Source organism: Ascaphus truei, unplaced genomic scaffold (assembly GCF_040206685.1).
Source record: "Ascaphus truei isolate aAscTru1 unplaced genomic scaffold, aAscTru1.hap1 HAP1_SCAFFOLD_358, whole genome shotgun sequence".
Classification (NCBI taxonomy): Eukaryota; Metazoa; Chordata; class Amphibia; order Anura; family Ascaphidae; genus Ascaphus; species Ascaphus truei.
In genome coordinates, this window is record NW_027456596.1 from 287,019 (window position 1) to 301,626 (window position 14,608).

The window sequence follows — 14,608 nt, forward strand, 5'->3', positions numbered from 1 at the left end:
CATTATTGTACTGTAGGTGTTGGGGGGGGGGGGTGTATATTGAATGTATAGGCCAGGTTTATTTTTTTTACATTCAGGGTTTGTTCCGTGGTTCCGCGTGAGACCTCTTGAGACCACTCTCGGGTATCAGGCTGGGGGTTCCACGGGTGACACATGCAGGGATGAAGCAGTGGCCTCACATCTGTGGGGGCACCGCGGACCCATAGTTTGCGGGGATGAAGCTGTGTGGTCCCACTTCTGTGGGGGTACCGCTGACCCGTAGGTGCGGGGATGAAGATGTGTGGTCCCACTTCTGTGGGGGCACCGCGGACCCATAGTGAGCACCCGTGAGTTCCCCAGTCCCCCGTGGGAACCACCCGAGGCCCCGCAGACACCTGTGGGTCTGACCCAGGGCTCCCAGACATCCGCGGGCCTACCGTGGGGACCCAATTGTGGCCCACGGTGACCCAGGGAGACCACCTGGGGGCCATGGTGCTGGCGGGACCCACCAGCAGGCCTCCAGAACCTGTTTGAAAAGGGCTGCTGGTACCCTGTAGGTCTGTCAGGTGCCCCGCCATCCCACCGGGGACTCGCGTGGGGCTGCGTTATGAACCCTGTTTGTAAAAGGATAAATCTTGTATTTATGGGGGGGCACAGGGGGTGGGTAATGTATTTAATAAATATAATGGTGTTTATTGTGGGTCACTGTATTGTTTTTATTGTGGGTACTGTGGGTGGGGGGGGGGTTCCCCAACGGTATGTGGGTAGGCCTCCCTTGTGGGTAGTGGGTGAGGGTGGTTAGGCCTCACGGGGTGGGGGGTTAGTGTGGAGGGTATGTAGGTGTCCCGAGTGGTGGGTGAGGGTGGGTTAACCCCTTAATGACTGTAGCGGTTAATAACCGCTATGGTGATTGAGGGGTTAGGGGACATTACTTTGGATGTTTTCATTTTTGTCTCTGTTTTGCAGCAGCGGAGGGGCCATGGGCAGGTTGGTGAGGCGCTGCATTATATTTACACATGCACATCCCCCTGCACATCCCCACATTTACATACACTGCACTCACAGAAACACAGGCCAGGGAGATTAAACAGACACATTAGGGGGAGGGGGCTTTACACAGATTACAGTCAAGGCAGGGAGGTTTAACAGACACATTAAAAAATATGTATTTATTGTTGTTTATGTATTTTAAATACACAGGGGATGTACTGTATGTAGTTTATTGCAATGTTTATTGGGGGGCAAATGTCCCCAATAAACATGCTATTCTGCCTTAACCCTTCATTGCCTTAGCGGCTATCAGCTATGGTAATGAAGCAGCATATCTGTATTTTAATAATATTGTGCAGGAGCAGGGGGGTCCCTTGAGCTTTGATTTGTGGCTCAGGGAACCCCCTGCTCACTGTACAATATTATTAAAAATACATTCATGCTGCTTCGTTACCATAGCACATAGCCGCAAAGGTAAGGAATGATTCTTTATTGATGTGTGTGTTTTATTCATACTGTAGATGTGCAGAGGGTCTCCGGAGCTGAACCGCTCTGGTTTTAGGTCCGGGGACCCCCTGCTCCCCGAGATACAGTCCCCTTTAGGGGGTGCCGGTATCCCTCTGCTTGGTTTACATGCCGCGGTCACGTGATCGGGACCTTTAAATGCAGAGGGATATCGGCACCTCCATAAAGGGGCCTGTATCTCGGGAAGCAGAGGGCCCCCGGACCTGAAACCAATGCGGTTCAGCTCCGGAGACCCCCTGCACATCTACACTATGAATAAAATGTATTTTAAATAATTTTTAATGTGCCGACGTTTGCGCAGAGAGAGCAGCGGATCTCTCTCTGCTGCAAACACATCTCGCCCCCGCCGGCCTATAGTATCATTGATGTGCATATACAGTACTGTATGTGTACAGTACTGTATGTTAGGGGTTATAGGGGTTGTTGTTATACAGATATACAGATATATATACTGCATTACAATTCATGAATTTATGCCATCTGGCGGACACGCGAAGCATTGCAGCCTATTAAATCCTGAATCATTATCAATTAACACATCAACCGCGCGTCAGCCGGGCATGACCCCTGGCTGGGAACGCGGCATGCTCCGGGTGAACAGCGTCGCATTCCAGGAACAAGCCAGGGACAAACCGGTGATTTGTTAGAATAAAGTCTGCCGCAACAATACAAGACATAGCATGCACAGTTAGAGATAATATATATTATAGGCATATGTAACAGTTACAGACCAGATTAAAATGTGAGACCGCTTTACTTTTGAAGAATTTAGACTGGTGGTGGCTGAGAGAGTCGCTGGTAGAATGTTTGGATTTCTATTGTATGACCCCAGCAGCCATCTTTGATTTTTATTTTATTGCGACATACTGTACAGTAAAAAGGTACATATCCCAGAGCTAGGAAAAGTGCTGTTAGGCTCCAGGAGAACCTGTGATTCCAAAAAAGAAAAAATGTTAACAAATGGGTGGATTGATGCTTTACCCTTAGGGTGGCCATGTGACATTCTCTGCATGTCACAAAGGCCATCTCTCTAGGGGCCCTTATGACGTCCAGGGAACACCATGGTTACCCTTCCCATTAATGCCCATTCTGCCCGTCTGTGTTTTACAGGCTGCGCTCAATATGCTGACCCGATGCCAAGCAGAAGGATACAAGAAGGATGGAATTCTATGCACAGCTCTTCACCCGGGCTGGGTCAAAACAGACATGGGAACAGACCGTGTGAGTTAGGGTGCTTACTAATTAACCCTTTGAGCGCCACGAAAGCCCCTCTGGCACATTGCAGTCATGCGATTTGCGACGTCACCAACAACACAAAAGGAGTCTCCTCTTCCGTTGCCTGTCCGGTTAGATCGCTTTCTGAGCTCCTGATCTCCACTACACAATGAGCAAAAAGCCCAAGCTATGGCTACTATGTCATGGAGCTTCTGGCATGCCACACCTCATCACATGGTGGCTACGTCATGGGGGCACTTAGGGGGTTAATAGATTTGCTTCCTGAATGTCCAGAGATGCATTAGTGCTGCCAGAAGTGACACGCACAACCAAATGGTTAGCAGGCCCCTACGCCAGCAGTGAGGGTTAATGGGTTGAATTATTTTTCTGTCTTGGATGGTGTACTGGCATGTAATACAGTTTCAAAGTGCAGGGAAACAGCCCAGGCGAGGAGAGTCCGGCTTGTGCAACAGACAAATTCTTCAAAGTGCAGGTCTCCTCTAGGACATAGGTACAAAATACATCTCTACTCACAGATTCATAATGCAATTCTCAATTTATTGTGACAGCCGAGAACAGAGACGGAACAATGTATTGGGTCCCATGTGAACCTATCATCAGGTGCATCACGATGGAAGATCAATATGGGATCCCAAACATTGTTTCTCCTCTATTCTTGACTGTGACAATAAATGAATGTAACCCCCTCCCTATTGGGGTTACTATATAGGGTTAAAGAAGCATCCTAGTCAACCATCCATGTGATGGTGCCAATCATCAGGCAGGAGCTTAGCCCTGCCCCTTTTCTTGCCCAGAGACAAGAGAAATGAGCAGGAGGATTCTGGGACAGTTAGTGAAAGTTGGAGACACAGATAGAGAGAGGAGAGATCAAGCTATATACATGTATATTTATCCTGTCCTAAAAACTGGTTACTAATATGTGTGATTCATGGGTGTGTGGCCAATCACAATGCCTACCTTTTAGTCTATCACTAGGGTGATCAACTCCAGTCCTCAAGAGTTACCAACAAGTCAGGTTTCAGTCAGTGGCTCAGTCGAAAACTGGAGTTGGCCACCCCTGGTCTATCATATTAAATAAAATATTAACACTTGGAACACCTTTCTCCCCCCTCCCCCACAGGCACCACTGACACCAGATGAAAGTGTGTGCGGTATCATGAAGGTCCTCGACTCTCTGTCCGAGAAGCAAAATGGAATCCTGCTGAGCTGGGACGGAACTACCCTTCCCTGGTGACATCGAGTCCTCGATAGAACCCGTGTAGCCTACAAATCGCACGCGTACACTGCCAATGTGAAACCATTATACCTCTGTAATTAACAACACATTAACATCTTTGATTTCTTGTAGGGTAGAAAAACAGAACATTATTCCAATAAATGACCTTGTTTCCAGAGAATTATACGATTTTGTGCAAACTTCCAAGGGACTAAACAAAATTTGGCAAGGGCCAAAGTGGTTCTTATTGGCCATAAATCTCTATATAAGGTCCTTTATCATACCTGTATCTCGCCAACCTTTGGTGCACGGGTGGGAAGTTGGGGGTCCCTGGAGCTGAGCCACGTTAATTTAAGTTCCGGGGACTCCCTACTTACCTTCGATGGTGCTGCCGGTATTTCATGGAGGTTTAACGCTCCCACTTGACGCGGAACAATAGGCAGCGGGAGTGCTCCTCTAACCCTTTGGTTGTCCCAGGGCATTGCCACTGTCGTGGGATCTGGCACTCCAGGGGGCCCATGGCGTAGTGGCTACATCATGCCCTTTGTGCACTCTTCTTCCACGGGAAATGATGTGGCGCTCAGAACGCGATCTGATGCACAGGGAAATAGGAGTGGGCTCCCCTTCCGTTTCTGGATTAAGTGACGTCGCAATCAAGAGAGCTACAAAAGTATATAGTGTATAGACTGCACACTACTGGTTACATTTTAGAAAAATATATGGGGTAATGGTGCCACGGGAACAAAGAGGGACCCCAAGTCCCACAAAATAATGACAAATACAATAGGGTTCCCAACACTCGGAGCATAAGAATGATGCAAGAGTAATGTTTGAAAGCAAAAGAAGTATTTTACTAATGTAATGAAATAAATGACACCGACACTAATTAATAGTATAACGGGTAGTCACATAACTACATCAATAGGTGTCAGTGCAATACACAGTATATATTACCACATGGCGAATAGTGGTATAACCACACAGATGGGTAGCAATATAGTGTATATAGTACATAGTTACATAATAGATGAGATTGAAAAAAGACGTACGTCCATCAAGTTCAACCTATGCTAAATTTAGACAACAGATACTTTATCCTATATCTATACTTATTGATCCAGAGAAAGGCAAACAAAAAATCCCAGAGACATATCAGCCAATGAGATCTCATGAGGGGAAAAATAAATTTCTTCCTGACTCCAAGAATTGGCCATCAGATTATTCCCAGGATCAATGTAGTGTATAATGTCAGAAAAGAACAAATGTACAGTAATAATCAACACTGCACATAAACCGGTAAGTCACAAGATACTTACTTGGAGGCAGAGGGGTGGGAGTCAGGAGAACAATGTAAGTATCAGGGGAGCCTAAACACAGGGGGATGGGAGAAAAGAAGGGAAACAGTGAGGGGAGGAGAGGAGAAACACAAAAAGTAGGACAAAAGTAATATTGAAGGGGGGGGGGGGACAAAAAATGTACAACGGGTCAACGTTTCGGGGCAGCACAGCCACAGAGCAGCACAGTCACAGAGTAAGACAGGCACAGAGCAGCACGAACACAGGCACAGCATGAGCACAGCCACAGAGCAGCACAGTCACAGAATGCACAGTCACAAAGTAAGACAGGCACAGAGCAGCACGAGCACAGCCACAGAGCTCACAGCCACAGAGAGTACCGACTGTGACGGTGCTCATCTCAAATCAGGAGGTGGACCTGTAGGGATGTAAATAAACCTACCAGAGCCCTGGGATGGAGTCCTGTAAAAGTATTCATAGTCGGTATTGAAGCGGGGTCAGGGCTGGTGGCAATGATGCGGAGTCCAGGGAACAGGCAAAAGGTCAGGGCAGGCGGCAGTGGTGCAAAGTCCAGGCAACAGGAAGTGAACATCACAGTTCTACATAAGGAGCTACTCACTTTCATGGTAATCAACGCACCTTCAGCACCTATTGTGTTTGATATCCATTGGTTGCATGCCCACAACTCTACAGTTGACTGGTTAACGGGGCAAGTAACCACATGGGGCCAGCATTATCACGGGCTTCCTTGTCTACATCTCGCCCCAGCTTTGACTCACCGCTGGCATCTGTATCTCTCTCCGATAGTCTTCCCCTCGCATACCAGGATTTTGGGGATGTTTTCAACAAGAAGCAAGCTGAGGGGTTACCACCGCATCGGGCATTCAATGGTCCAATCAACTTGTTCTCAGAAGCCATTCCACCGTATCAGACTATTTTGGCAGTTTCTACTACTCTTCCATCGTTCGTCTCTCTATCTGGAGTTCCTGCGGCAGATGACAAGGTCCAGGAGCTACAGACTCTCTGGATGAGGATTCACGCCAACCTAACTTAAGCCTCCCTTCAGCAGAAGCATCACGGGGATAAGAGTCGGCGGTCAGCTCTGCAGTTCCAGGTTGGAGATCACGTATGGTTATCTACCAGGAACATCCGTCTGAAGATTCTTTCCCTGAAGGTCAGGCCCAGGTTCATAGGACCCTACAAGATTGCGAAACAAGTAAATCCAGTCACGTTCAAATTGGAGCTACCAGATACCCTAAAGATTCCTCCGGTCTTCCATGTGTCTCTCCTAAAGGTGGTGGTCTGCAACAACTCCTCTTCTGCTCCCACCTTCCCAGGCCCGGTTCTGGTAAATGGCCACGTGGAGTATGTAACTCGTCGGATTCTGGATTCCAGTTAATCTCGAGGCAGTCTCCAATACGTTGTATCTTGGAGGGGATACGGTCCAGAGGAAAATTCTTGGGTGAAGGCTAGGGATGTCCACACTTCCTCCTTGATCCGAGGTTTCCACCGGAGGTTCGCCGATAAGCCCGGGTTAAATCATCTGGAGATCGATCTGGAAGAGGGGGGTACTATGAGGTTTAGCAATATCCTTTCCGGGTTTTCACATTCCGGTTTAGGATTTTGTGCTTGCTTGCCCTCTGTGACTGGATCGTCCAGTTTTGCTCCTGGCAACTTTCTTTAAAAGGACAGCCCTGTTAGCAGGAAGTTGCCGAGTAAAGTTCCAGTTTCCTGCTGTGTTCATGCAACGCATTTATGCTTTTTGTCTCTCGTGTTACCAGACTGACTTACCTCAACAACCCTTGTCTTCAGCCCGCCCCAACCATTGCAAGTACCTCGACTAACCTTTTATTTCAGCCCGCCTCGACCTCTGCATCTACACCGACTATGCAACTCTGCTGCCAGCCCTGACCTTCGGCTCACGACTCACTACTCTATCAGGACTCTGTTCCTCGGTTCAGGTCGGTTCTTCCACCTCCCTACCTCAGCCCTGCGGGTCCGTTTCCTGCATTGTTACACCATCACCCTGGATCTAAAAAAAAAGGATGTCCTCCAGCGAGTAGACTCAGATAGTGCATTCAGATATGGAAAAAAAAAACAGGAGAAAAACACAGTAGTGTATTACTGAGCACAGGTATCCAGGCGCCCACTGAATATTATGGGACACTTACAGATTATGCTGTTAGTTGTGCATCAGGCATGTGAGCAAAGCTATACTCCTAGATTTTCAAATGGTGACAATATAAACAGCTCTTTTAAATGTGTGATTTGAATAGCTTTCCAGCATGCGAAGGTCTCGGCCCTTCCTCTCCCGGTCCACACACAATGGGCAAGGCAAAGCAGGGAACGTGGGAACAGCAAGGTTACAAAGAACTATGCTCAGCCAAAGTGCCAGTGGCAAAGCTGAGCATATAGAAGGGAAGAGATCCAATCAGACAGGGAGGGAGGAGCGGAGGTGCGGTCCCAGCGGAGGCAGGGATAGGTGGAGCGGTGCAGGAGACAGGTGGGAGTGATTGGGTAAGCAGTGGGTGTTGACACGCAGCTCAGAGGCGGTGCACATGTGTCACCCGTGCGTGCCGCACGGCGCCGTCACGTGATGTGACCGAGGGATGGGGCTAGTCCCCAAGAGGTCATGAGTACCTGTCCGTGCGCGCGTGATGATGTTCGCGGAGGTCCTTGAGGTTGCAGGTAAGGCGGGAGCGCGCCGCGGGGGACGCGTTTCCCGATTCCGTACAGTGTCAACAAGAGGGCGTTACTTTTTTATTAAGTGTTTTTTATTTTTAGTCTGTCAAAATAAACATTTTATATTTTTCGTGAGTGCTTACTTTGAAGTTTCTTTTCCTTTTTTTTCTGTGTGTGTGAAAAACTACTAACTAGTACTCAAAGGGTTATTCCCAAAATTGCAAAAACAAGCATGAAGGCCCAGCAAGCGTGAACACGAATATAAAAATAGAAGCAGAAATACAAATAAAGATGGCACAAATAACACATTAAAAAAAAAACCTTTCAATGTTTTTGGCAAGAATCAATGTATGGGAAAGTCCTAAAATGCTTCTCCTATATGGTGAGGGGTCTTCCTACCGAATCCAAGAAATTTGTAGCTTCAAAGAAAGGGGTGCAGAAAAGAACCTCCCATAGTGAAGTGTGTCTTTCTAAAGTATAGATCAACACAATAACAACTCCAAAATGGAGACTCATAAACGTGGCTATGTAAGTGCGCATATGTAGAGGAAATTAATGAACACACAATTCCAGCAAGCTCTAACCCAGAACCCACCACATATACATTTGTATCAAAAGGAGTGCTACTGAGCGAGGCCAAATGTATACAACAAAAGACAAAAATACCCAATGTTACATCCAATGCGACAAAATACTGTACATAGTTAAATACGTCAATGTTAATATTCTCATGAATAAGGGTAATTTAGTTAAATCCTTTGGCCAAAGCGTTATAAGCCTGCAGCCACTTCACGGCTGTGAGGGTTCCGGTCCAGGGTTTGGCTGGAACTCACTCATACATGGCTGTAAGATTCTGGGCAAACCTGTCCCTGGAATAAGGGATTGGCGACAGCAGTTCCTGGACGTACATTGCAATCTGCCTTGTTACTGACACTTTTGCAGCCCTGCACCTATTGGCTCATTGTGCTTTTTAGGGTCAGCCTCTTCCACCAGGAAGGGGCTGAGCATATTCATTGTAACCTGTGTTTGTCACAAGCTCCTCTGCTTTGCCTGGCCTGTGGTCTTCTCCGTTCCTCAGGCCTTCAAGGTGCTGAAGCCCCTGTGCAAAAGCCTTCTCCGTTCCTCAGCACTTCCCTGTGCTGAAGCTTATCCTGCTTCCAGAGGCCTGCTCCGAAGTCTTCTCTGCTTCAAGAGGCCTATCCCCTTTCCAGATAACTGCGCTGAAGCCTTCTCTTTCCAGAGGCCTTCACTGTGCTGAAGCCCCTATGCTGAAGTCTTCCCTGGTGCCGACCCCAACCTGTGATCCCAAACATCGCTCCTGTGCCACCTGCCTTGACCCCAGCCTGGATATCGATTATGCTGCTCTCTCCAACCCTGACCCGGCTACCCATGACTACGGAATCCGCAATCCGGACCCGGCTTCGCAGCTCCAGGTCGGTGTTTCCATATCTCTACCTCAGCCCTGCGGTCCGGTCCTTGTTTGTGGCAAGCACGTCCGTTACAACCAGTTACAACCAATATGCAGGTACTAACACTACCTGTGAAAATTCTCATTTACCTCTGCAGTGGAGGGAGAATGGCCTTAATAGACCTGTCCTGCACAGGAACATGGAAAAAAAAGCTAATTAAAAAGTGGGGTGAGCTTAAACCCTGGAAGGAGGGGCCACAAACCTCCAAATAACTGATACCAGTTGAAAATTAATAAACACACAATCCCAGCAAGATCTAACCACAGAACCCACCACATTATATATACACATCTCCGATTCCCCCCTTCACAGCAATAGATGTATGTCCCGTCTCTGTGTGTGGGTATATAATATATGTATCTCCCCTCTCTCTGTGTGTGTATATAATATATGTATGTCCCCTCTCTGTGTGTGGGTATATAATATATGTATCTCCCCTCTCTCTGTGTGTGTATATAATATATGTATGTCCCCTCTCTCTGTGTGTATATAATGAGATCACCCTGCCTTGCACTCAGAGACCATGAGAGCCAAGGCCCGCCCCGTAATAAGGCAATGAGAGACAATGACAGCCAAGGCCCACCCCGCAGTAAGCCAATGGGAGAGCATGACAGCCAATGAGAGCGCGCACAAACCCACAGACAAACAGATTTTGATATATATATATATATATATATATATATGAAATAAAAAACCGTAAGCATACACTCCTATATATACTGTATGTGTAACAGGGGACTTATCCCTGTTCAAAAATGTGCCTTGAATCCAGCAGTGTGGTGGTTAACTGCTGGTAGCAAATTAACTAACACCACCTGCCTTATTAGAGGTGGTAGAAAAAGCTTGCCTTTGAGACAGGAAGAAACTCCTTAGCTCACTTGTGGGCTGAACTTTGGAGAACACAGATCTCTGGAGCTGACCTGTCTTGAGCTCTGTCAAGAAGAAACAGCAGAGCTGATTGCAAGACACAAAATAAGACTTCTAAACCTGGATGCTGATTTTCTGTGCACGCACGGGTGCGGTTCCAGGAGAGCAGAGAAGTTTACTCTACAGCAGCTAACAGATAAGACTTTCATTCTAAAGAGACTTCTTATATCTGCTTATGTCATGCTATGTGTTTGGGGCTGGGAGACCTGCTTAACTAGGAGTTGTGAATTGCATGGGATTTCACTAGAAATACTCCCAAGTGAATTAAGCTTTGGTTCCCCCCCCCCCTGTATTTGGATGATTTCCTGATGAAAAGGAAAAGGCACAATAAAGCCTTATTATAATTTCACCTTATAAAAGCCTCCAATTGTGTACCTCTGTGAACGTCCGTCTACATATGGTGTCAGAAGTGGGACAAGAGGTGTCTTTGAAGTTAAAAAGGACCGGAGATTTTTATGTGAAATTTTTTTTGTTATGCTTTTTGCCTACAAACAGTCTGAGAAAAAAACTTCATGCAGCAGAGATCAGAGTTAATGGGATACACACCACTGAAACCACACTGCACTGAAACTTACAAAACCACAGATGGACTCTTTGCCCCAATCCCTAGAGGAGAGAGACTGCTGAAGTAGCTAAACCTTATTTTGCCTATCACAAAGTGTAATATGGTCATTGAAATAGGGGTTTTGCCTTTCAGCCATTGTCAGGGTTCAAGAAGTGAGTCAGCCCTTAAAAGGGATAGGTGTTGAGGATGCGCATGCGCGGCAGGTTGGAGATGGTGGTGTAACTGCACAGCTCCGCCAACCGCCGCCAGATAATAGATAATAAACAATAATAAAACTAAACTTGGACACTTCAAACACAGCGCTAGAGATCCCTAACACATCCCGGAATATAATTTGAGACCGGAGGCGACATGGCAGCGACCAGGCAAAGAACAAAGCGCAAATCAGATATGCGCTCCTACCTCATCGGCCAGAGCAAGACCGGGGCAGCGGAGCTCTCGGCAATGTCTGACTCCGATTCGGCCCAAGACCTGCAGGAAGAAGCGGCCGCAGCGGGCCACTCCAGAATAATAAAAAAAGAAATTTCCCGTCTGCTTGTTGATTTAAAAGCATTCTTCAGAGGTGAGGTGGAGGGGCTCCGCAAAGACATACTTCAAATCGGCAACAGGACAAATGAGCTGGAGGAGCAGATGGAAGAAAGCTCCAAACAGCACCGGGAGACTCACTCGCGGGTGCAGGCTATGGAGGAAAGGATAGCTGACCTCGAAGCCAGGCAAGAAGATAGCGAGAATAGAGACAGAAGGAACAACCTGAGGGTCAGGGGAATACCTGTAGACATTCTAGACCCAGAGGCCCTCTTGACCCGGTGGATGGCATCTATCCTCCCAGGCAAGTCAGAGTCGGACCTGAGGATGGATAGGTGCCATAGGGCACTAAGATCAAAGCCATTGCCCTCAAACCCCCCCAGAGATGTAATCTTGAGACCACTATTTTTCAGTGAAGGAGGAGGTGAGCAGGATTGCTAGGGCCACCCCACACATCACATACGAAGGTATCACCCTCACAGTGTTCCAGGATATATCCCCTCTCACCCTGGCCAGGAGAAGAGCAGTGGGACATATCACGAAAGAGCTACGGGACCGGGAGATCCGATACCGGTGGGCATTTCCCTTTGCCCTGATGGTCATTAAAAATGGACGTCCCCTAGTACTCCGGCACCCATCGGAAGAGGTGAACTTTTTAAAGAAACTGGGGATCAGGGGGGTCCCAGACTCCGCTCCCCGTGGATCCCGAGAGGGGACCACGGTAGATGTACCAGGGAGAAGATCGGGATCTTCTTCCCCAAAAGAAAAGCAGTGAGAGAAAGAAGCAGGAGGGGGCAAGAGCCCATGAACAACACAGGTTGCTGAAGTTAATAAAGTTCAAAAAAAGTTATAAGACGCAGTTACGGACGCACAGTTCCTCCAGTTTAACCCACTAAAAAACAGTTGCCCATCAATACTAAAAATGCTACCAGCACAGGTGAAAGGAGGGCAAGAAAAGAAGACCCAGACGGTTGAATTTGGCCCGGAGATCTTCAGCCACGTTTTCGACCCTAAAATGGCGATTTCAAACTTACCTGAACGTGAAGATACAATTAGGGCGCGAGGATTTCAATGGCAGACGAGGTTTCGGCTGGAGAGAATGATCCATAGGTGAGATCCGCCCAGAGACAGGCCCATAGACTTGCCTTCTTCCCGTGAGGAGCTGCCCCCAAACACGACCGCCTCGCCCAGCTCGATGACGTCACTGCACCGGATCTCGCGAGAGCGAGAGTTGAGAAGCACAGACCGGATACAGCGGAAGCCGGATGGATGTCCTGATGATCCCGGAGACCCGGAAGTGAACAGGTCCTCCCTGGTGGGGGTACGCGAACTCCGCCGCCGGGAAGAGCCACAAGTTGCGGCACAAGCTGAGTTCGACCCAGGACTGTCGCGAACGGTCGGCAGAGGGGTAGATATGGGCGCATAGTGAGTGAAGCGGAGGGGCAGAGGGCAAGTTAGAGACTGATGACGGTGATCCACACACGGAGATAGAGTGGGGATTCTCGCATCAGAAGGGGGGGACCCGGGATAATGATTTCATATCTTCATAGGGAGGGGGGTGGAGGGGGGGGATCACACAAGGTAGCTAGTTAAACATTCATAGGGGTAGTTAAGGAGGGAGGGGTGGGCGGGATAGTTAAAGGCTAGAGATTAGAGATAGTTAGTGTTAAGACTGAAGATAGATTATGGGACAATAACCAAGTTTTGGTTACCTTTAATGCTGGCGGGGGGAGGTGGGGTGCCACTCTACCTGCAGGCATGTGCGTCGACCCCAGGGAGGTGGGCTCAACCTGCTACCCTGGCAAAGACCCGGATACTCATGGCTGGGACGCACAGCCATGGAACTGGACCAAGAGGGAGGGGGGTCTAGAGAGAGAGAATCTCTTCCGGGCAACGAACCCGAGGTCCAGTTGGACCAATACGGTTCTCGTTGTTTTTATGTGTTCTCTGTATTTGTGTTTTTTCCTTATGTTTTACCCCTTCCCCACCCCAGCCCCTGAAGGCGAGAGACCGACGATGATCTATGGGAGCAAGCAAAGCAGTTCAAGCACCTCTCAGGAGATACCAGTCCTGGGTAAGCGTGAGATTTATAACATTTTGCAATACACATACCACTATAAAGGATGGCGGTAACTTTCATATCTCAAAATGCCAAGGGACTAAATAGCCCAAACAAAAGGAGATTCGCCTTCTCAGAGTTTAGAAGGAGGCGGGCAGACGTAGTTTTCTTGCAGGAAACTCATTTCAGCTCGAGGAACAGCCCAAAATTCTTAGATGCACACTATAGACAAATGTACCTATCCTCAGGGGAGGAGAAAAAAAGAGGGGTAGCTATACTGTTTAATAACAAAACCCCCTTCCAAGTTGAGAGGATAAAGCGAGACCCTACGGGTCGGTTTATTGTATTAGTAGGTCTCCTCAAGCAACATAGAATAACTTTGGCCTGTGTGTATGCACCGGGAGAAGGGCAACCTCTCTTCTTTGACACATTCTTCAGGAAACTACAGCAGTGGTCAGAGGGACTTATAATATTAGGAGGGGATTTCAATACCGTTATAGACCCGAGAGTTGATAGGTCCACCTCTCAACAAACCCCGCGGAGAGAGGGCAATACCCCCCTTTTGAAAGGCCTAAAACAACTTGGTCTTGTGGACATATGGAGGGAGCAACATCATGGAGACCGGAGTTATTCTTTTTATTCCCACCCTCACGACAGTTATAGCAGAATTGATCACTTCTTTGTATCCGGTAGGATGGTCCCACAAATCGCCGACACAAACATACATGACATTACATGGTCGGATCATGCATCGGTAGAGCTGCGATGCAGTCAAATTGGGCCTGTTAAACTGGGAGCAAACAGGAAACTAAATGAATCCATAATTAAAATACCAGATATCCAGAAACAAGTCAAAGTTGCAATTTCAAACAATTTTCAGATTAATGAGGGCAGTGTGGAGTCCCAGACCATGCTCTGGGAGGCTCACAAGGCCACGATTAGAGGGGTGCTAATTGGCATTGCTGCTGGCAGAAAAAAGAGAAAAGAGGCCAAATTAACCCAGCTTTATCAAAGGTTACACGAGCTCTCTACGCTACATAACCGAACAGGTAGAGATGACACACTACAGGAGCTGAAGGATGTTAGGATTGAGCTAAATCTCCTCCTGACCTCCAGGGCCGAGAAAGACATGAGTTGGAC

The 14,608-nt window shown here is 47.8% G+C and overlaps 1 protein-coding gene across 2 annotated transcripts in view; it reads left to right on the top strand.

The window, feature by feature from the left end:
* LOC142483699 (C-signal-like) overlaps positions 1-4,127 on the top strand; it is a 55,488-nt gene extending 51,361 nt beyond the window's left edge. For both annotated transcript variants that reach the window (XM_075583722.1, XM_075583721.1), the window contains 2 exons: positions 2,605-2,715; positions 3,851-4,127. In XM_075583722.1, the coding sequence (XP_075439837.1) occupies positions 2,605-2,715; positions 3,851-3,964 (225 nt within the window). In that variant the 3' untranslated portion in view covers positions 3,965-4,127. The remainder of the gene's footprint in view (positions 1-2,604; positions 2,716-3,850) is intronic.
* The last annotated feature ends 10,481 nt before the right edge of the window (positions 4,128-14,608 follow it).